The sequence below is a fragment of the Furipterus horrens genome, unplaced genomic scaffold, assembly GCF_987537825.1.
Source record: "Furipterus horrens unplaced genomic scaffold, mFurHor1.1.pri manual_scaffold_7, whole genome shotgun sequence".
Lineage (NCBI taxonomy): Eukaryota > Metazoa > Chordata > Mammalia > Chiroptera > Furipteridae > Furipterus > Furipterus horrens.
Genome location: NW_028327177.1, coordinates 103067719 through 103091244, shown reverse-complemented (window position 1 = coordinate 103091244; position 23526 = coordinate 103067719). Strand labels below are relative to the sequence as shown.

Genomic DNA, 23526 nt, shown 5'->3' with positions numbered 1-23526 from the left:
GTTGTAGTCCTTGCATATAGTAGGAACTTAATAAATACCTGTTAAATTGACTACAGAGCACCAGATAGCCTAAAATTTAAACTTCATAAGTACCTAATTCTTTATCCTGGAAAGGATAGGATATTATGAATAATGAACTCAAGTGACTGTTAAAGACACTATACATGAGCTCAATAACGTTCAAAAACTAGCACTTAACCAAAGCAAAGGATGTCAGTTTTTTCTCCATTAGAAAATCCTATTTTTAAACAAAGGTACTATTTGAAAGTCTTCCAAAGGTCTAAGCAGGTGTTCTAAAAGTAGAAAGCAGCTTGACCTCTACAAGTCTATCAGTTCCATTGGGACTTACTGACTACCCGCCTCCTGGCAAGGTATCCATCTGGGCAACATAAGAAAAAGCACCCATGGATATTGTAGGATGCGTACACTAAATTGGAGAACGATTCATAAACCCAGAGTTGTGGTGTTAGTACAGTAGGATGGGAGGGACTGTATAAGCCTTTAGAAGAAAGTTAGCACAAGTTTGTAGCAAGCTTTGGATTCTAGAATGAGAAGTTTTACTCTTCTGTTTAAACTATTTGCTTTAAAAAAGCAGACATTTAGCCCTGGCTGGTGTGGCTCAGTGGATTGAGTGCCGCCCTGCGAACCAAAGGGTCACTGGTTCGATTCCCAGTCAGGGCACATGCCTGGGTTGTGGGCCAGGTCCCCCGTTGGGGGCGCACGAGAGGCAACCGCATTGATGTTTCCCTCCCTCTACCCCTCCTTTCCCATCTAAAAATAAACAAAACCTTTTTTTAAAAATTTAAAAATAAAAATAAAAAAGTAGACATTTAGCTTCTACCTTATAAAACCTGGTTTTAGAACCCTGGATTATGGTTAAATTATGTGAAAGCCAGTACTGGAATAAACTGTAAGCATCACGCCTGATTCAACATTGTATCTTTTATTGGAGCATACATAATGTACCTACAAAGTAAGCACTTGGCAAATGTCTGCTGAATGACCAAATGATTCCCAGGATGAACTAGTCAGCTCAAAGTCCAAATATGGGGGCTCTGGCTGGTAAATTACCTAGGCTTTGATCAAGCAGCTACCCCTGAAAGTTTTATATTAGAATAATAATCCCACACATCAGATTTCTGTGGAATACATGAGGCCCATCTCTAGCTCCTCTCCCCACCACAATTACAGCAGTCAGATAAAGTTGAGGAGTTTATTAGTGAAATATCAGAGGCAGACACCCCAAGTGACAGAAAGAAAACTCTGAAAATGTCCCTTTAAACCAAGTGGGAGCCTGGCCTTGACCTCCCCAGGACAAAAAACTGGGGTTAATAACAACATTCTCTGACAGGCACCTTGCTAGGGCATGAGTATCTCAGCCAGGACTGTCTGTCACCCCCCAGCGAAGAAGGGGAGGAGATAAAGACTGTTTATAGAATCAATGCAGAGGCAATGAGAACTGTAAGGAAAGTTGGAGAGAGAGGTGGGGAGGACCTTAACAAAGAGTCCTAGGCTTTTGGCTCTGAGCGCCTCAAATACATTGACCAGTAAATAGTTTGACAAAATGTTACTGAAAAGGTAAAATGCCTAATGTTTTCAAGAGTTCCCCTGGACTTCTCCCCACATGCCATATCACACTGTCAGATGTACATGGCAGAGCCCAAAGGCCACATTATTGAAGAAAAACAAGAATAAGCCCTGTTGTTCTTTAAGGAGAGAGGAAGGAGTTGAAGGCTGCTGGGACCTTTCCCACAGAGGCCTGTGTTCTGTGAAGCAACTTCCCAGCAGCAGCCTGGCACAGTTCTAGGTGAGGGTCTCACCTTTTGTCACCTGTTGAAGGAAAATTAACAATTAGATAAATTCAAAAGGATTACAGGGTCTAAAAAAAAAATCTTACTTTAGTTCCTAGATAGTAGGGAGCACTGTAGTAGAAAAGAAGACAGCTCTGGAGTCTCAGAAACCTTGTTCAAATCCAGGCGAGGTACTTTAACTTCTCTAAGACTATTTCTGCTTCCAGGTTTGTTTTAGCAAGAAGTAGAAATGTGTATTCTCTCTTGCACAGCCATTGCCTAACCTCATGAGGAAACATCTTGCCCGTCATACTCACCCGTGCTTCAATGTACTCTATTCTCCGTTCAAGGGCGGTCAATTTCTCATTTAGTGTTGCGAGTCTTGAACGACAAGACATATCTGGCAAAAGGAGAATGATGTTCAGGATTAGTGTCATTCTATACATACACACACACTCCCCTAAGCTGAAGAGGAATGATATATCATGCTAGATACAAATGGGAGTAGGCGGGCAAAGCAGGGGAGTAGAGGGCAAGGTGAGAAGTAGTATCTTAGGAGCACTGCTGCTTAAGAGTGGATATGTTGAACTTTCTACCAAATGTGGCAGGCAGAGAATATGGCCCCCAAAGATGTCCACACCCTAATCCCTGGAACCTGTGAACATGTATCTTACATGACAAAAGGGAATTTGTAGATATGATTAAGGTTAAGAACCTTGAGTTCTGGGTTGTCTAGAAAGCCTAATCTAATAACAAGCCCATAAACGTAGACAAGAAAGGCAGAAGACATTCCAAGTGTGAGAGGGACTCAACCTGCCATTACTGGCTTTGAAGACGGAGAAAGGGGGACATGAACCAAGGGATCCAAGTGACCTTTAGAAAGTGGGAATGGCTCTCAGCAGACAGCCAGCAAGTATACAAGGATCTCTGTCTAACAGCTGTAAGAAATTGAAGTCTGCCAATAACCCAATGAGCAAGAAAACAAATCCTCTTCTAGAACCTCCAGAAAGAAAGGTACCCTGCTGACATCATAATTTCAGTCCAGTGAGCCAGTGCTGGACTTCTGATCTACACAACTGTAAAATAATAAATTTATGTGGTTTAAGCCACTACATTTGTGGTAATTTGTTATGGCAATAATTGAAAACTTGGAGTCTATTGACCAAGGCAGTATGGATGTCGTCGTCGTCGGCAGCCGTCCGTCTCGAGAGATGATGGTGTAGCTTCTTAAGAGTCTATCTGCACCGCCGAGAATGACTGTGCAGTCCGACTCGGGAGTGACACGGTATCTGTCTCCTCCCGTGTTGAATCGACATCTTGCGATGACGCTGAAGTGTCCTCTCCAGTGAAGCTGAAGCTACAGAGCCTGGGCAGGGTGATATGGAGGGTCTGCTGTTGCCCATGCAGCAGACCCCCCCTCTCTTCGCAGCTGAAGGGTCCAAGGGAAAGACGGATGGATGACCATTTGCTAATAGGCAAACTAAGGGTTTCAAGAGAGGGAAAATGACAAGAGGAAGAAAATCATCGCATTAGCAAAGAAAAGCAGAGGTCAAGAAAGCAGCAGAAACTATGTGGAGGAGGAAGGGTGTCAGTGTTTCTAAGCTAATAGAAGCCACATCACTACTGTTGCTCTAGGAGGGCACTCAGTGTTTCATCAATATCTGCATAGGCCTTTCGGAATGAGGGAAAACTTCAATCGAATACTTGTGAAGCCCACATTCCATCTGCAACATTCCTTTCCCACCTTGTCCAATCTTCTTTTACCACTTCGCCCAAAATGAAATTTAGATTTTCCTTAAAATACCTTTTCATCTGCAGACTTCTCTAACAGAAACTACTTGACTACTCTTTCTATAGCTATTCCTGACATACAGGAGAAAAAGGTTGCGAGGCATGCTAATTATTTCCTATCACTTCCTCCAACACTGTTGTTCAATCATCTCTCAATAATCTTCACTTTTAAGTTTAAAATATCCACTCTCTAAGATACACTCCCACTCAGTGATTTAACACTTAGCTCACAACCTTCCTTTTCATCTCTTTCCTGGTTGTTAGGCAAAAGTGCTTTGGCATCCATTTTGAGACAAATCTTCCTATACCCTAATCTTGCCTCAATTTCCATTTCATCATATCCAAATCTTACTCATCTAAACATTCACCTTCAAGACTTAGTTCAAACTGGAACTCTGAGAGGGCTTTGTCAGATGAATAGAATTCTTCCTCTTCTGTTATTTACCAAGACATTTATGGTTACATTTCTAATTTGTAAGTTTCTTATACAGTTGGTCTTCAGTTACCATGTCTTGCTTTGGATAGATTTAACAAACAAGAATGTTCACCACTATTACCTAGGAATGCTTTGATAAAGTATGACATCTAAGAAAGACTATTAAAACAGCCATTAAAGCCCTGACCAGTGTGGTTCAGTTGGTTGGGCGTCATTCCACCAAGGAAACGGTAGCCAGAGAGACACCGGTCAGGGCACATTCTTGGGTTGCAGGTTCAGGCCCAGTCAGAGTGCATACAAAAGGCAGCCTATTGGTGTTTCTCTTTCACATTGATGTTTATCTCCCTCTTTCTCCCTTCCTTCTCCTCTCTCTAAAAACAAATACATTTTTAAAAATCTAAAAACAAAAACAAAAAATAAACAGCCATTAAAAATTAGCAGTTTCAGCCCTGGCCATAATTTATTCCCACAGCCCTTAAAATCTGCTTACAGCCCGACTCTTTCTAGTTCACTTTTTTCCTTTTTGTTTCTAAATTAGATCCTATCCCACTCATCTATCTTCACTGCTACTCTTCGTTATTCTTTTTAAAAAATAGCTTTATTGATATATAATTTATATACCATGAGGTTCATCTGCTTTAAATATATAATGCAATGGTTTTTAGAATATTTACAGTACTGGGCAGCTGTCTCCATAATCTAATTTTAGAACATTTTTATAACCCCTAAAGAAACCTTCTTTAGAAATCATTTCCCATCTGCCTCCCCCGAGCCCCTGGCAACCATTAATCTTTCTGTCTCTATGGATTCACCTGTTCTGAACATTCTTCATTCTTATTTTTAAAAAATTTTATTCATTGAGTTTATTGGAGTGACACTGGTTAATAAAATTATGTAGGTTTCAGGTATACAATGCTGTAATACATCATCCATATATTGTTTGTGTGTTCACCACCCCAAGTCAAGTCTCCTTCCTTCTTCATTCCTCTTTCTTGTCCTTTTATCTGCTAGTACTGCTTCTTCTAACTTTCAGGCCTAGCTTGAGAAGAAGCACCTCAGCTCCCTCGTAGTTGCCACAACTACCCAACAGGACCAAATCTCTTTCAGTCTGATTTTTAGAAGCCCAAAGGTCTATCATGTATGCTACTTAGTAACAGCATGAATGTTATCACTGACAACCTGTCATTTCCCATAAAAAGAGCTAAAATTATCCAAAGTGGCAGGGTGGTGAGAGGGAGGGTTACTTCCTGGATAGCTGTTTTGTTCTAGCTCTGTCAATCTGGTAATGAATCAGAATCCAAGATCAACATGATGCTATTGGTCTACATGAATAAGCACTGCTAATAAATATAAAATGTTGAAGCTCAGAAACTTTGGTTATATATCAGATCCCATTAAATACCTACTGATTCAAACAAAACACAGGGAAAGCACTCAGTAGATGAACAACTCTGAAATTAGAGTACATTCATATGTACATTATCACCAGACTTTAACTGAAAATGCCAGTTGTCCTTGACAAGGGTGCTTAATGCTGTATATAGTAGTTATCCCTTAACCACAGGGAATGTGTCCCAATGCCCCCAGTGGATGCCTGAAACCATGGATACTACCAACCCTATATATGAGTATACTACGTTTTTCTCCTATACATACACACCTATGATAGTTTAATTTATAAATTAGGCATGTAAGAGATTAACAATAACTAATAATAAAATAGAACAACTGTAACAATAAGTTATGTGAGCGTGGTCTCTCTCAAAATTATTTTATTGCACAGTAGTCATCCTTCTCGTGATGATGTGACACGATACAATGTCTACATGATGAGGTGCTGTGAGGTGAATGACATAGGCATTGTGCCGTGGTGTGGGCTACTGACCATATGTAACAAGCACTTTATGCCCTCTCTTTGGCACCCCAGAATTACTAGCATTACTACTCTTGTGCCAATTTGGGGCCATTTATGTAAAACAAGGGTTACTTGAATATAAACACTGTGATACCACAGCAGTAGATCTGGTAACCCATCCAGCTACTAAGTGACTAACAGGCAAGTAGTATACATAGTATAGGCATGCTGGACAAAGGGAGATAATTCATGCTCTGGGCAGGACAGCAGGACAGCAAGAGATTTCATTACGTTGCTCAGAAAGGCACACAATTTAAAGCATAAAACTGGGGGAGGGGAGTATAAAGGGACTAAAAGATAATGTAAAAAATATAGTAAAGATTAAATTAAAAAAATAAAACAAATTATTTTTTTCTGGAATATTCCATTTAATAATTTCAAACCACAGTTGACTGCAAGTAACTGAAACTGTGGAAAGTGAAACAGTGGATAAGGGGGGACAATTATATACATTACAACTGCTGACAAATGCCAGTTACAAGACAGCTCCTTTGAACTCTTATGCACAAGCCTTAGCCTGCAAAAATCAAGTCTTTCTCTTGAGTTGTTTTTGCAAGTAACTTTTATTTCTCCAACAAAATTCTAAATTTCTCAGGAGTGACTACTATGTCCATTTATTCTTAATTATTCCTTTCCATAGCATGTGACAAACAGTTGGGCTACAACAGGCATGCTATATCTGTTGGCGAAGTATAAAAACTGAAATTTAAAAAGTCACATTCTCTATTTTTTGTAATAGTTCTCTGCACATATTAGCTTTAGGACCAGAAAAAATAAATATAAAAATAAAAAACTATCATCTGTGACAGTCTATTTTTGGAAACTTCATCAATTCCAAGTAGAGAGTAGGCCTAGTGTTAGGATGTTATCACTGCTTTATGATTTGTGTGTCCTCGAGTTCAGGTGGACCTCCAATGCTGAAAGAGAAAACCACAAAGATCCCTGGCCAGACTGCTCTGTTGGTTAGAATGCCATCCTGCTATGCCAAGTTTGCAGGTTTGAGCCCCAGTCAGGGCACATACAAGAATCAACCAATAAATGCATAAATAAGTGGAACAGCAACCAATGTTTCTTTCTCTAAAATCAGTAATACACACACACACACACACAATGCAACTCTATTCTCACCAGCTGCAATCACAGGGTAAAAGCTGTTCAGACTGTCATCAGCTACCTTGTAAAAACTGTTCCCTTTCCAAAGCACATAGCTAACACATTCTTTGTGGTCAGGATGAGGACCATAGGATTGCTGCCATTTTCAAAGTGCTCCAGACGCCTCCTCAAAATAAACTTCTACTAAATCTTTGCAACACCAAATCATATTATCATAAACTCAACACAAGCTCCAGACACTAAGGCTGCATCACAACTAAGGAGTTATGCTAGGGACTTAGAATGGAAAAATACGTCCCACACATGCCCATCCTGAGTCATCCAATGCTGAGACAACATACTCAAGCATATCCTTATGATTTATCCAGTTTCTCAGCTTGTTGGTCTTTGTCTAAATTCTTTTATGATGATATTGCCGCTCTTCACCAGCTCTATATCTGTTAAGTCAGATTGCGTAATGTTTAATCTTGCTTCATAATTGTTCTTACTTGTAATTAATTGTTCTTTTCTTTAAAGAAATTCACTTTCTAAAGAATCTTTAAAAAACCACCAAGTAATTAATTACTCCAAACATCAGGCCACTGTCATTTAAGGGAGAAAAATAGCCTAAGCTAAGGGAAGCCATTCTTCTGCTTCCTAAAGATTGAGTTGTGTTTCTATTTCCTCAGGCTAAGGCTTGGTGGAAATCTTTAATAAAAAGAAAAGTCTTTATTCTCTTTCTAATCACAAAATGTGACTCACCCACATTTGATAAAAATCTCAGAGCAGGTATTTCTTTGCTAATAAAGCAAGAAAAAAGACATTTCTCCTTTGCAAATTCTAAATTCAATCTCTTCAATTTTTGATCAGCACCAGGACTCACCCACTATATAAATTTAGTGGGTGTAATATGTCATGGTTTATGTCAAATATAAATGAATGTGAACTAAAGCTTATTAATATAATTCAGTGCTCAAAAATGAAGATATTACAACACCAAATCCAAATTTGGGGAACTGAGATACTAGATTGTTTTTCCATTTTGAAAGACAGTCCTGGTTTGACTTGTTTTTTTAAATGCTTTATTGATTGACATTTTTTAAAAAGATGTTATTTATTTATTTTTAGAGAATGGGGAAGGGAGGGAGAAAGAGAGGAAGAGAAACATCAATGTGCGGTTGCCTCTTGTGCACCAGCAACTGGGGACCTGGCTCACAACCCAGGCGTGTGCCATGACTGGGAATCGAACCAGCAACCTTTTGGTTTGCAGGCTGATGCTCAATCCAGTGAGCCACACCAGCCAGGGCTTGATTGGCATTCTTAATACTCTGCTTGGATAGTCTATGTGTACATTTCAGATACCAATGCCTACCAGATGAATGAAATCTTTTAATTCTATTTTTTAAAGTTAAAAGCCTCCATATCAGTGATTTTTCTAACTATTTTCACTGCCTTTCCAGACTAATCCAAAGCTATGATCTTGTCATCATTCCATCTTTCCCCTCACTTGCAATATTTTGGTTTCTCTTACCCGGTCCTTCCTCTGAGAAAATGTTATGAATAAAGAATGCTGTGAAGAACCCCCTAATTATTCAGAAAGCAGAAGAAACCAGTTATGAAAACTAACATTGAAAGACTCCATGGAACTTAAAAAAAAAAAGCACTCTCTAAGGAAACTCAGACTATCTGAGTATCAGGGGAAACAGGTCCGTATTTCTCAAATGTTTCAGTTCATTAAAATCAATTAGTCTAGCCTCTTTGAACTTGAGTCTCCTGTCTCCAAAACGACTTATCTTTCACTAAACCACGTTCCTTCACTCACGGTCCTCAAAAAATTTGAGGATACTTGAGATCTATGATCTCTTGATACCGCTTCCTAATACAACCTCTATAGCAAGTTACGTGTGTGAATGTGTATTACTGACATATGTATTTATACTATTCTGATCTCTCAATAATACAACCTTCACCCCCATTTCCTGGTGAGGAAATCCACCGTACCAAGATACATCAAGATTATAGTCCAGTACAACTTATATGTAAATACATTAATACAAAAACGATGTTCTAATTTGTTCTGAAGTTATTTCATCTTCAAGATAGAAATTCTTTGATTACAGAAAACTATTCTTATTCTGTGTCCCCCACAGTGCCTGAGAGACTTGCACTGAGAACTAGTTTCTCTTGCTTATACTTTCTAACAAAATTCATGTTCTGTCCTTAGGACTCATCAGTCCTCCAGCCAGAAAATAATACCTTTAAAGTCTTTTTTTAATACATCATTTCCCTTGCTTAATGTTGCTGAACTCATGGAACAGAAGCACAGAGCCCTGGCTGGTATGGATTAGTGGATTGAGAGCCATCCTGTGAACCAGGGGTCGCTGGTTCGATTCCCAGTCAGGGCACATGCATGGGTTGTAGGCCAGGTCCCCAGCTGGGGGGGTGCATGAGGCAACCACACATTGATGTTTCCCTCCCTCTCTTTCTCTTTCCCTTCCCGTCTCTAAAAATAAATAAATAAAATCTTTACAAAAAAATAAAAAATTATGTCATCATATTATGCAAACACCTATAGTCTATGACATATACTTATTCTAAAAAAAAAAAAAAGCACGAGTTGGAAAAAGATCACTATGTGTCATCCTTACATCTTGTGATTACGTAAGTCTACACAGTGTCCAGTTCTCTTAATACTTGAAGAACATGGGATGAGTCTCTCTTACAGGCTTGTTGTCCAAGGATATGGAACAAAGATTGTCATGAGCAGGCCATGCCTCGGCAAGATTTTGCCAGAGGCAGACAGAACAGCTACTGCCGGCTAAACACTAACAATACAGAGATTTCCATGACTTTACACGATCTGGACCTTACCTCTGATCTCATCTCCTACCACTCTCAGCATAGCAAACACGGGAGACAGGAAAGAACAGACAAGGCTGAAGGGGCGAGCAAAAGGCATGGCGCTCAAGGGTTTCGACTGGATCCTGTCTTCACACAGGGCAGCGACACGGCCACCGCTATGTTATGGAAGGTGCACTCAGAGTGCAAAGTGGGAACTGTGAAGGAAGTGAAGCACAAAGGAAGCAGACAGCCTACGGAAGAGAAGACGCAGAGGGTGGATGGGGCTGCCTGATGTGCCTGGAAAAGGGACTTGTTAATGGATCCGGACTGATGGCAATAAAGCCGATGAGCTCAGTTTGGGGCAGAATAAGCCTACAGGGACTGACCAGTGGAGCCTAAGGGTCAGAGAGAAAGGAGGAAGGTGGGGCCTGAAGGAGGAAGTGAAATGCAGCAAGAGACGAGTTCTCCCGGGGAGCCCCTTGAAAGCTTCTCAGCGCCCCGGCCAAACTGCCTCCGAGGCCTCCCTCCATCCCACCTCCCGCTGCTCGCCCGCTGACCGAACGAGTTGAGAAAGTCCGCGATTTTCTTGATGCTGCTGGTGATGAGCTCAATGTACTCCCGATTCGCCCAGTCCTGGTGAATTTCCCGCTGCACCGGATCCTCCTGTCCCGCCATGGCTGCAGCCAAAGAAAGATTGACTGCGCAGGCGCCCCGATCTTCCAGGACGCCAGTGCGCCTGCGCCGCCAGCCCACACCCCTCTCTGGGCACCTACGAATCCTTTGGCACTATGGTGCGCCTGCGCGACGCCACCTCCTGGGCGGTGTTTTGGCCTGCTCCCACGCCCCAGAAAACTGTAGCCTCAATTCCAACGGGGAAAATGGAGTGCGCACGCTCCGAGAGCTCCCATCCTACCACAATACCGGGTCCCCGGCGGTTAGGGTGGTTAGGGGGAGCGTGGACAGGTGTCACCCACCCCTTCCCTCAGCTGCTCCAGACTTAGGTTGCGGTCTGTGTCATGTGTCAGCAATAAGTTGGGTATAATCGATTAAACCACATTAAGTAATTGATAGGCTCATAAATAGCTGGTCATACTGTAAACTTACAGTCTCTTCAGAAGGAAATTTGTAAATTAATGGCAAGAGTTGTAAAAAGTTAAACCTTTTAACCTAATAATTTCATTAAGAAAATCACTGAAAAAGAAAAAGCACGTTTAAGCACTAAGGTACTCTTTGTAGCATTAACTATTAAGAAAACAAAGAGCCCTGGCGGAGTGGCTCAGTTGGTTGAGCGTCCTCCCATACACCAAAAAGGTTGCAGGTTGGACACCGGCAGGGACGCGTACTAGAGGCAACCAATAGATGTTTCCGACATCAATGTCTCTCTCTCTCTCTCTCTCTCACTTCTGTCTGTCTGTCTCTCTCTCTCTCTCTCTCACACACACACACACACACACACTCAAAATCAATAAAAACATATCCTCGGGTGAAGATTAAAAAACAACAACAATCTTCACAGTCTGGAATGGCTAAACAAAGGTATAGCCATTTATGGAAATATTATGCAGTCATTGAAATGCTAATTATAAACACTATGGCAACATAACACACGATAAATGGAAGGGAAACAAATACAAATCTTTAATTGCAACAATGCAAAAATTATGACTGCTTGAGGACAAGATGGATATAGCAAAAATGTCAGTGTCTGGTTTGTTACGTTAGTGGAATTAAGGATAATTTTATTTTAAGGGAATATTTGCAATCTGATTTGTGTAGTAAATCCCTTTTACTTAAAAAATGTGGTTGAACAGTCTTTGAGCAGAGGGGAGAAACCATTACAGTATTTTATTCAGATTTTACAAGCTATAAAGCTGCTTTCATAGCTATTACCCCACAGAACCTTCATAAACCTTGTGGAAGGAAGTCAGGAAGAGGTTTCTCATTTTACAGATGAGAAAACTGAAGTTCAAGATCACACAGTCAATTAAGTGGTGGACCTTCACCAGTTGATTCCATACTCCAATATCTTTCACTGTAGCAATATGAAAAAGTTTAGTCTTAGCTCTCATATCTTATGTATCATATAAATGATTTCTAAAATAACAAACATCAACCCCCAGGCATCCAGAAGGCTCCTCTCTGCCATTCAAGACCCTACTTCCCAAGTGATGCTGTTTAAGTATTTTGCTCATATGTATCAGAAAAGTCAGATCTGCACAGCACCTCAGTTTTAAATCATAAATCTACCAGAGAGGAGTCACTTCACCCACCCTCAGCATTAGTTTCTTCATGTGTCATACAAGAATAACAATGTGAATGGGTTAAGATTATTGGGAGAATTATGTGAGAAAGAATAGATAAAACTTTAAGCATAGTGCCTAACTCTTCAAAGTATGCATTCATGATTAGTTTATATTTTCTTTTTTACAGAAAGTAGAAAATTAACACATCAATACAACAATTTAAGAAATGATTAATGGCCTCCCATGGCCTAGTCAGGCTCAGCTTTTTTTTTTTTTCTTTAACTCTCACTCAAGGATATTATTTATTAACCTGAGGAGAAATACCAAAGTGAGAGAGAAACATTGAGTGGCAGCCTCTCATAGGTGCCTCGACTGGGGGTCAAATCCACAACCTAGGTCTATGTCCTGACTGGAGATTGAACCTGCAACCTTTTGGTGTATTGCTCCAACCGAGCCACCCAGCCAGGGCACAGCTCTTCTCTTTTTTGCTTGACTTCCTATACACCTGTTCCTGGATCTCCCCTGTAATTTCAAACAATTCAAGGATATGATGCTGTCCTGGAGTGAAGAATGTTCCTCTGGGCTTCTGGAGGTTCTTCCTAAATGACTCATAGAGTTTGCTGCCAGGCAGGCCTTGAACTATGGATTTACCAGCATAGTAGTTAATTGTAGGAATTGTTTCCGATGGGTGGTGACAGAGGGCTGCAGTGGCAAGCCCTTTGGTAATGCTGTTGGTGCAACAAGGAGTGCTTTCAGATGGCAGATAGCCTCAAGCATACAAGAACAGATCCCTGTGTTTTCTTTGAGTCTGTCATGTGCTTCATGGAACTTGGAGATCTTGTCAATGACTCCGGTATAATAATCAGCATGAAATCAAATTCTTGGAGTGTGTCAATTGCATATTGATGACTTGAGCCTCCTTTACAGTCTTGTGCACTAGGCTCATCATTTGCACAGCTATGGGTATGGCGCGTGCTCCATGGCAGTGTTGCTGGCTGTTTTGGAAATTGGCTTTTAGCAAAGTGAATGTGGCTATTGCCATGAAAATCCCTGAACAGTGCAACCAGAATGTCGATCCCTGAATGAAACAGGCCAAGCTTATGTTGTAGGTCAGCAGTAATTGCAGTATGAAAAATTCTGGTTTTCCATATGTCATGGTAGCCATGGAGCTGGATGGAGTATCAGACTTGTGGTGATGGCAAATGGTACCTCTGACAATACATCCCTTAGAGCTGGGCAGACTGCACAGGGGATTGTGGTGCAGACTGTCATAAAGGCATGAAGACTTCTTTGTCCAACAACTTTTAATCATACAATTTTGCTTTGGCCACTGCCATTTAAAAAACACAACTGTACAATAAAAACAATTTTCTTTGCTTAAAAAAATAACAAGAGGAAAATTAAAGACAGTGAAAAATAGTTTTGTAATTCAAGGCATTTTATTCTCTTCCAAGAGCCATCATTCTCTGCCCCTCTTTCCATTTTGACTCTTCCTCCAACCCTCTCCACTTAGCTCTCCTTCCACAGGGATACACACATGTATGCATGCATGCATGCAAACAACACATGGCATCTGACAACTCTTTACAAGTCTCTCAAGACTATCTGGCCTTCCGAACTAGGACTTCAGCCTGCCCCATCCCCAGGTCTCCAGTCTCCTCACTTAACCCAAAGAGCCAGACAAAAGGTGACAGCTCTTGTTTGCACAGTGTTCTACAGTTCCCAAAGTGCAAGGGTAACTTTTGAGTATATAAGGGAAGAGCAAGTGAGCCATTAGTTAATTCCTCCTGCAAATACTTCCCGCACACTGCCAGGCACTGTGATAGCCAGGCACCAGGAATATAGGAACCAACTGGGTAGATCCGTCTTTCCTCAGCAGTCCAGGGTAATTGAGCAATGCTTAGAAAGTTGTCAGATTACTTTCACTATGGTGAAAGGGTCAGCTTTTCAGCTTTGTGAGAATGGGACAGCATTATCTTTTCTGAGGTTTAACAGAAGGTAGAGAGAGGTTTTTGGTCAAGAAGTCAAGGGAAGACATGCATCTTTCTTCTTGTTATTAGTAAGTGAACATTTATAAATTCTGTCTCTTTGCACTGGGATCATTCCAATGCACCAAGAGCCTTCAGAACTCTGGGTAACTCCACTTGAATACCTACTGAGCAGGATTTAATAAGGACTTTTAATACTAACCACAGGTCCAAGGATTTTTATGCACGTTCCTGACCACACAGGGGTGGCAAGGTGGGGAGGTGACAGAATTCGAACCTGCACTCCTGAAGGCTGAGTCCTGGACCAGGGTTTGGAGGAGGTGGTAGCTGTGGAGTTCAGCCCAGATGCCCACCCCCCTCCCTGTCTGCGGGGTCCTGGGGTCCTGGGTCACAAAGGCGGTTGCCAGGCGCCGGGTGGAGAAAAGATACGGCCCGGAACAGCAGCTACTACTCTGGAGCGTACCGCCCCTGGAGTTCAGCAGGTGAGCCCCCAGGCCGGATGGTGGGACCGGGCCTGGGCTCCCACCGCCACCTCCGCCTCCTCCGCCAGAGTCATCTGTCCCCCGCCCCTGGGGGGACAAGCCGCTTCTTCCAGCTGGGAGAGGAAGCTCTCCCAACACCCAGCAGTTCCAGCCCCTCAGGATTGGGATCGCAGTGCACAAGGACATCAGCAGCACTTTGACGCTGCCTTCACCTTTCCCAGGTGGGGACTTTGGGGGACCCTGTCCCTTGGAACGAGAGGAGTGGTATGAAAGGGAAGCCTTTTTGGCCAGTACAAAGTGTTGTCTATCTAGGAGTTATCAGAGCAACCTGAACAGACTCCCTGGGTTCAATTATTCTCGGGTGCTGGGGGGTGGGAACGGGACACATCTTTATGTAAATCTTCAGACCTGGGGTCAGAAGCCTTTCTCATCCCATCTTGGTTCTGCTGAATACTTAAGCTGGACATTTGACAATGCTCCCCCCCCCCCCCCCCTAAATCTCTGGCCCTTTTGCTCTTAGGTGAGTCAGGAAAGGATGGTGGGGTGAAATACTATTTTTGCTCATGTACTCAGAGGAGTTAACACCCTTTACCCCACCTTACCATGGTAGTGTTCCAAAGTAGCACTGATCTTGGGTGTATGCTCTCAGGGCCATGATCTCAAGCATCAGAGGCCCTTGGTAGGCTGTTCGGAATAAATATATATCCCTTGGGTGTCTGTTTCTCATCCTAAGGCAGCCCAGACATTTGAACATAGTATGCAAAAGGGCTTGCATAGGTCAGGAGAAACACACTAGTTGGAGGAAATCAACAAATTTCCTTTATACTAATCATTGTCCAGGCAAGTCTTCTGGTTTGAAATGTCACCAATTTTTTTAAAAAAATGAACTATACTGTCTCACAAACTATGGTGGAGGTGTCAACTTTTCACAGCATTACTGAATGGTATCAAATCTGCTGCTGTTTCCTTTTGTGGAAGAGAGAAGGGACAGAGAAATATACTTGGCTAGACAAGAAAGGGATCTGCTATGTTGCTTAATGTAACAGTGCATGCTCAAAAAGTGTTAGCTTCTCTTGAATTCAGGAAAAGCCTTTATATAATGGCAATTTTAAGGTAGACTGATGAAAAATCCAAACTCTACTTGGATATATTTTGAGTGCTCAATATCCTCCCAGGCCTTTATCTTCAAAGGAAAAAGGAAAAGAAATTTCTTACCCAGTGGGTCTCCCATAGATAAGAAAAACAAACAAAACACACCTAGAAGAACCAGAAAAATCTTTAGAAATTCAAAAACTGCCCTTTGGAAACTTTTCCCTTTCAGCCTGGTGCAATTCCTCTGGGGTGGTACATAAATAGCTCAGGGTTCTGAGAAAACGGCTCTCTTGTGTTAGAAAACAGGTTTTTAGGGCCAAAGGAGACTGTCTTCATAATTAAGACCAGTGAAAGTTTAAGTCCCTTAATAGGAATGGTATAAGAAGTTCTCAAACTATAAGTGCATCAGGCTCTCTGAAGGTTTTTTTTTTTAAGCACAGGTTGCTGGGCCCTACCCCCAGTATCTGATTCTGTAAGTCTGATGTGGGGCCCAATATTTTGCATTTCTACCACATTCCCAGACGATGATGAAGATGCTACTCCCAGGATCATACTTTGAGGACCACTGGTGTAAAGTACATGGGATTAAGAGTCCCAGATACTTGGTAAGATGTGGTCTTCCTGAGCTTCTAACCACAATTAATGTCCATCATGCAGCAACCCCAGAGATGTAGATTCTGTCTTCAGCAGTTATCAACATAGCACAGGTCCTAATGGTGAACTGGGATACTCTATTTAAGACCAATCTATAGAGGTGGTCAAAGGGAGGTTTACAGTTTGAGTATGTGAAATAGTTTATTCTTATATTATTTATTATTATTAACCTACTTTTGCCCACCCCCGTGTTTCCTCATCTGTAAAATGGGGTAAAACCTACATTCGGAGGCTTGTGACAATATTTATTAAAATTTTAGTACACACAGCACTTGAGAGATTCAATATTTGTTACCATCTCTTACTACTCTTTAGATACTAGTGCTCTAACATCTGCTGGAATCTGTTCATGGGAAATAGAGTGAGTTAAAGTCAATATGAGACAGAGATGTGAATTTGAATGGTCATGCCCTCACCAAAACCATGCTAGGGAAATTCCATGTTCTGATTTCTTTCCTTTAGAACTATCAATGGCAGGATACCAGCTCTGGTCACCATGGACTCCACTGGACGAGAGCTTCCAATGGCTGCGGCACACAACACCTACATCTTCCAAGCAGCCCTTTAGGGCCTCCCCCTGCTTCCCACACACCCCTTCTGACATTGAAGTGCAGCTGTGCTTTCAAGAGGTCACTCTAGTCCTAGACAGCCCGGTCCTGGAACCTGGAGTGAGTCCCAAGTTACCCTGTCACATTTCAGAGCTCCGAACTATGAACAACAAGAAAGGGCTGGTCAGGAAACCCCAGCCAATCCGCCTCAGTGGAGTGGATTCGGTCTTTGGCAGGGTCATTACAGCTCAGCCTCCAAAGTGGACCGGGACCTTCAGAGTTTCAGACAAGTCAGCCTTCTGCAAAATCATCAGCCGGGAGCACCAGTGGCCCACTGGACTTAAGCAACCTCAGATTCAGATGACAGTGACCATGTGCAAACAAATACTGCGCTCTATTCTCTTGCTGTATGCAACGTACAAGAAGTGTACCTTTGCCTTGCAACACTCCAAGTAAAGGGTCTCCATCTGATTCTTGTTCCTCACACCACGCCCTTTGCTATGTGCCTGAAGCTTGCAGAAACCTGTCCATGTGGAGGAAACTGACATTGCCCCAACCATCTTGCTTTTCTACCAAGCAGTGACAATTCAGGAATCCCTTTCCTCCCTTCCCCTACAGAAAAGGGCCAGTGACAGAGCAAGGGAGAACACTTTCCACTGTAATGCTGAACAAACATTTAAAAGAGAGTCAAATTAGCATTAACATGTACATGTGCTAAAGAACCATTAAACAAACCATATAAACAAGCCTAGTGTGAACTCACTTAAACACCTAAGACCACAATGAACTGGGGAAACAAAGGGGTGTCAAGGAAGGAAATATAGATTTCTATATACCCGAGGATGAAGGGTTCAAAACCTATATGTGGGTCAAGGATTAATTTTTTTCCCATTGCTTTTTAGAGAGAGAGGAAGGGGAAAAAACATCGATGCAAGAGAGAAACGTTAGATTGGTTGCCTCCATAGGCACCTGGACAGGGGATCTTATGTGCCCTGACCAGGGACTGAACCCATAACCCAGGCATATGCCCTGACCAAGAATTGAACCCGTGACCTTTCAGTTACGGGATGATGCTTCAACCAACTGAGCCACACTGGCCAGGGCAAGGATTAATTTAAAAAACAACCCCCCACCCCAACCCCGACCACAGCAAAACAACAAAAAATACCTAACCAGACAACAACCTAATACCACTGGTGAATACAAGTGGATAGAAATATTAACAAATATTAAACAATATTTATAGCCTCACAAGAAAGCACTTGGTAGCAGCACTGAAACTGGGCTTTCTGGCAGAACACGTGAGACTTCCCATTTTAGCTGAAGTATATTTCTGATGTTCTATTACTAATAAACTACAAGTAATTTTGTACATAGTTGTGACAAGATTATAGGTATAACTCAGAACAATGTGGAAATAAAATAAACACACATATACAAAATCAACATGAGTTTGATGGTGCCTTTTCCCTCTTTGTCTTGTATCTACAGGATGACCAAAAACATTTTTAAACAGCCAAAATATTCCTTTTTACTTTCTTTGGGCATTCACAAGAAATTTAATCACTCCTCCAAAAAGAACACAAAGATCTTTTCATCTCAAAGGAAGAGGGTCCTTAGAATAGGAAACATACAATTTTAGTTGGTAGAAATGATGTTGTCACCAGTCTTATTTCTCTGCTGAAAACCCAATTCAATTTCATCTAATCCTTGACTAATGAAGGAAATCCAGAAAGAGGAAAAAGCAGCTGAAGCAGAACTTAAAACATTTTATTTGTAAAACTGATACAAACCTAAATTCTAAAATAAATTCAAAACTAGCTTGCAAAGCCTAGAATCATGACAACTGTGCAGCAGAGCACTGCCACATCTGCCCAGACTGGTAAGTAGTGCTAATTGGAACCCTAAACCAGGGTCTTTGACGATGTTAGATGATCTATGAAATTCACAACTAAGTTAATTCAATAAAGCCCCCACTTTAAGGACAAAATAGTATGCTTCCAATGAGAAAGGTAGAGAGCAGATTTCAAACCCTGAACACAAAATGGTAGGCTGGAAGAGATAAGAAGGGGGCATCTGTCTTTCTGTGGTCTAATCAGAGTTGTCATCACTCTCATCACTAGCTTGCTCCTTTTCTCCATCACTCGCTTCATCTTCTTCACCATCCTAGGAGGCAAAGAATAGTTAAATAGTTTAGGTCATCTGGGTGACCCTGTGAATTATAATACTGCTCCCACAGGATTTAAAACCATACTGTATCACTATTACAACAAATAATAGGTTTTAAACCATTAATTTGAAAAATGAGTTGGAGGCTCCCTCATTTTTACAGCATGACATCTAAGCCATGGCCAGGGAAGGAAGCCATTTGATACTGATTTATGCCATTCTGCAGCAACCAAATTTGCATAATTTTAAAATAAGCCCTTCTGCTCTACTTTCATGCATGTGACATAGGAACATAGTGGGCATTTAATCTAGAATTAAATGCTCGTTAAGTTAAAATTTCTGGTGTATCTCAACAGGAATCCAGCGTCAAATTCTCTCTGGTCTGCAACTCTTATCTGGGAGGGTGGTAAGGAAAAAGTACTAAACTAATATGATATTTTATGCCTCAAATTTTTTTTTTTTAATGAGTAAAAGGTAGAGGTATACTATACAAACAGAGGACCATGTAATAAGAAAATTTTTCATACTAAATAATCTTTCTGTAGTAACTTCAAATTGCATTACAGAGAGACCCCACAGTAGGGGTTCTTAAATCTGAGCATCTTAGTGTCTATAACTCAGCTGAATTGTAGCAAAATTTTAAAAACATATATTTCTCTTTATCTTTCTTTAAAGTTTCAAAAGTATCTGTAGTAGCCCAGAAAAGAATAAGGATCCCTACTCTTAATTTAGTTCTCAGGAGTGGCAGCTCTTGATTCTGGGCTTTCACCAAATGAATTCCTATTTCTATTTTATGTAGTAAAACAATGCTTAAATGGTTTAACTCATTCTTCTCAATACCCAGAGAACATTCTGACCTCTTTTCCCCTCTAAAATGATTTTAGACATGAATTTAGGGAAAATAGGTTATAATGGGAGGGAATTTTCAACTCTATAACACATGCCACAACTTGAGATACTTGAGAGTGATTTTAAGATATTGTGGGGTTTTTTTCCTGGCCCTCACAGAACTCACATACGCACAGAAGCTTTTTTGGAGGGAATGGAGATAGGCATAGAAGTCTTTGATTATAAACAGAAGCAAGGGAACTTCTGCACTCTTTTTATCAACTCAGAATAATTAAGAAAATGCAACATCAATGCCACACTCTGGTGCCTTATATAGAGATACCTCTGTTGCTTTGTTCTTGGAGACCTGAGATGATGTATCATCCTCGCTTTCATTTGCTGTGCTTTCCTGAGAATTCTGAGATATAATCTCTTCACCCTGAACGTGGACAGGCCAAGACAAATGATAGGGTTAAAGTGATCACATTTGGTATCTCCAGGGAAGAAATGCTTAGTTTATAGGCAATACAAAGGAAGCAAACATGGTCAAATGTGAGCACCGAACTGTGATCCAGCATCTATATAAGTGATAACCAACCCAAGGTTTCTAGGATGCTGATACTGACTTATGCCATTCTGCAGCAACCAAATTCGCAGAATTTTAAAATTATGCATGTGGCTCTGAAACAGTAAGTAGTTTTTACAAAAAGTCCACCTTTGTATTCTATTAACATATAGATTTTACAAGGTCAGACTCTTTCAGTTAATGTTGAATATAGTTCTAAAATTTCCCAAATACCTTAAGGTATATGAACACCAACACACGAACCATGAATGGCCATGCAGAGGCTGAAGGACAGTACATTGAAGTGGTATAAGAACATCAACTATGAAACAGGACTGTCTAGCCTCAAATGCTGGCTCCACTCACTTACTGATGAATAACTTTAGGTAAGTTACTTTGCTTCTCTGAACTTCAATTTTCTCATGGAAACAACAGTATCTACCTCCTAAGATTGATGTAAAGAAAGGAAGCTAGTTCTCTGGGGTGCAATTGTTTTCACATATAAGACTATAAAGCTCAGATATTGTAAGCACGAATAAGAAGCAGGGCTCAGACCCTACTTGAAACATGCTGTGACTCCAGCTTCGCCTGGTGTGGCTCAGTGGGTTGGGTGTTGTCCCACAATCTGAAAGGTCACAGTTTGCTTCATGGTCAGGGCACATGCCTGGGTTGCAAGCCAGGTCCCTGGCTGGGGGCGTGCAAGAGGCAACCAATCGATGTGATCTATGTTTCTCTTGCACATCGATATTTCTCTCCCTCTCTTTCTCCCTCCCTTCCCCTATCTCTAAAAATAAATATAAAATCTTTTTAAAAAAATGCTGTAACTCCAAAGCAGTACTATAAGCAACATGAAAGTTCAGTCAGTCAGACAAGTGAAAGAACTTATAAATGCTCATTTGTTAATATCAGCCAGAGAATAATTTCAGGAATAAGACAGACTGGTTTAGGGAAAAAAAACAAAACAAAAAACCCCAAAATATTAAGTTTGTCCATACATAAAAATGTTATTATGAATATACCCTTATAAGGACTTAAAGGTACCTCTCTGGCTGAGGTGAGAGGTTTTATGGATCTGGCTCCTCTATCTATCTGATGAGGCTTTATTTATATCCCTAGCACATTTTGATGCCTTCACTGGCTGGTATGAAGGGTGCGGCCTGTGACCAGAGCCCATAAGCCATGTACCCTAATTTAAAGAACTAAAGAGCCCAGACTTACGAGAAAAGCAGTCTCATTGACACGGCAGGGCTCAGGTGACCACCCTTCCATACTTTCAATGCTCTCACAAAGAAAGGGAGTAGGAGATTATCCCTGGCAGGGCCTCAGGCTTACCTGTAAGTCTCGGTTTTTGAGATTGCCCAGCCAGAAAGCCTCCCTGCAATTGTTGAAGATAAGCATGGCTTTCACTCTGCAAACTAACAGCTCCAAGGTCTTTTTGAGCAAAGGCACATGTTTGGTGAGTTTCATGTCCTGGTGAATCTGAATGGAAACAAATGCACCTTACTCATCTGGGTTTCTTATCATACTTCCACATTTCCTATACAGAAACTGTGGCATTTCTGACATCCTGAACACTGTGTAAGAGCATAAGCCCTGCCAGTATAGGCCAAAGACACGTTCCATCAAACAGCAGCAGTTGGGCAGAGTATTCCAAAGAGAATGGCATCTGTCCTTCAAGCTGAGAGAGCCTAGAATACACACCACCAACACCTCTAGGTTGCTCTTCACAACCACTTATTGACCAATTATCAATGTATTTACCTAAAGTGTTCTTGAACATGTATTATACTGATAGTGAACAACAGAGAGTGGCCCTGTTTAGCTAAAGGGTCCTTAAACTTCCACTGTTCAGTACCTTCTAAAGTTAGAACCGGGGGAGGAAGTGAGTAATAGGAACTGGATCCAAAAATCATTTGGTTTGCCAGTGACTGCAGAACTCTATGGTTCTGTGCTCCTTCAGACAAAAAGTGACAAAGGTTCAACGGTAGGCTAAAAGTGGAAAAGTCCTTTAATGCTATAATGTTCTCAAAATAGATAGATGTGTTCCTTGAAAAGTAAACAGTACAGCTGAAAAACAGCAAAGATAGCTGCTATTAGAACCACCTCTTGTCACCAGCAGAGTCATCACTTACATAATAGTCCTCCTACCCCATGTATTTTGTAGCAGTAACACATCCACCAACATTTCATCTCTCTCACCAGAGAAGGAAATAGGCTATGGAATCTGAGTCAAATTTCAGATGCAGAAGCTCCTCTCTAGGTGATTGCCTGATCTTAACCAGCACCTAAGGATTTGACCACTTTGAGTAAATTACCTTTGGACACAATGGCAGAAATAAAGGCTCTTCTAGACAGGAAAAAAGAAGGAAGAAACTAAACCCTTTGTATCTCCCAATCACAACTTTTGATGAAGCCAACAAGCATGCTGGTGATGTGACCTGTTGTTCCTCTTACCTTGGAATGTCCACACAGGTGATGAAGCAGCCTCGTGTTCAACTGGAAGGTTTCGAGTAAGCTCAGAACATCTTCCTATAACCAACAAAATTCAGAAATGCTTTTTTAAACACAGTCATTTCACTTTAGATTCAAGATATCCTTACAACCAACGGCTCAAAAGAGGATAAACCCTGCAGGTTCCAGCTATATATCAATAACCATCTTAATTTGGCCCTAAACAGAAGTACTATCTAGCTGTCCTCCCTGTTCTTTCTGGGTTATGAGAGACCGACCAAATATTGTGAGAGCGTTTTGCAAAGTTCAATTTGCTAAATATATGTAAGAAATCATCTGTCCCTATCCTGATTTCACTACTCTAGCTCTGGATCCCACTTGGCTAAAAAAAACAAAACAAAACAAAAACAAAAAACCCTCAAGACTATCCATTATAACAGCAAAGAGTTTATAAAACAAGTTTTTATTTTTAATTTTTTAAAAATTTTATTTATTTTTAGAGAGAGGAGGGGAGGAAGAAAGAAAGGGAGAAAAACATTGTGTGAAAGAAACATCCATCAGTTGTCTCTCACACACCCCCAACCAGGGACCTGGCCTGCAACCCAGGCATGTGCCCTGAGTCACACCAGTCAGGGCTGCAA

At 41.2% G+C, this 23526-nt stretch overlaps 3 protein-coding genes across 3 annotated transcripts in view; 1 reads left to right on the top strand and 2 right to left on the bottom strand.

Annotated features, from left to right (window-relative positions):
* Positions 1-927: 927 nt before the first annotated feature.
* On the bottom strand, positions 928-10591 carry BRK1 (BRICK1 subunit of SCAR/WAVE actin nucleating complex). The gene is made up of 3 exons (XM_090282962.1): positions 10423-10591; positions 2108-2190; positions 928-1830 (listed from the first exon to the last, which is right to left on the bottom strand). Exons 1-3 carry the CDS (start codon positions 10538-10540, stop codon positions 1804-1806), a joined length of 228 nt encoding a protein of 75 aa, XP_090139088.1. The 5' UTR covers positions 10541-10591; the 3' UTR covers positions 928-1803.
* Positions 10592-16786: 6195 nt separating this feature from the next.
* FANCD2OS (FANCD2 opposite strand) lies at positions 16787-17328 on the top strand. Its single transcript, XM_090284159.1, has one exon. The coding sequence runs from the start codon at positions 16795-16797 to the stop codon at positions 17326-17328; it is 534 nt and encodes a 177-aa protein (XP_090140285.1). The 5' UTR covers positions 16787-16794.
* A 1293-nt stretch (positions 17329-18621) lies between these two features.
* Positions 18622-23526, bottom strand: part of FANCD2 (FA complementation group D2) — a 74769-nt gene continuing 69864 nt past the window's right edge. The window contains exons 41-44 of the mRNA XM_090284158.1: positions 22889-22963; positions 21767-21913; positions 20213-20308; positions 18622-19038 (exon numbers count right to left, since the gene is read on the bottom strand). Of these exons, the coding sequence (XP_090140284.1) occupies positions 18964-19038; positions 20213-20308; positions 21767-21913; positions 22889-22963 (393 nt within the window). The 3' untranslated portion in view covers positions 18622-18963. The remainder of the gene's footprint in view (positions 19039-20212; positions 20309-21766; positions 21914-22888; positions 22964-23526) is intronic.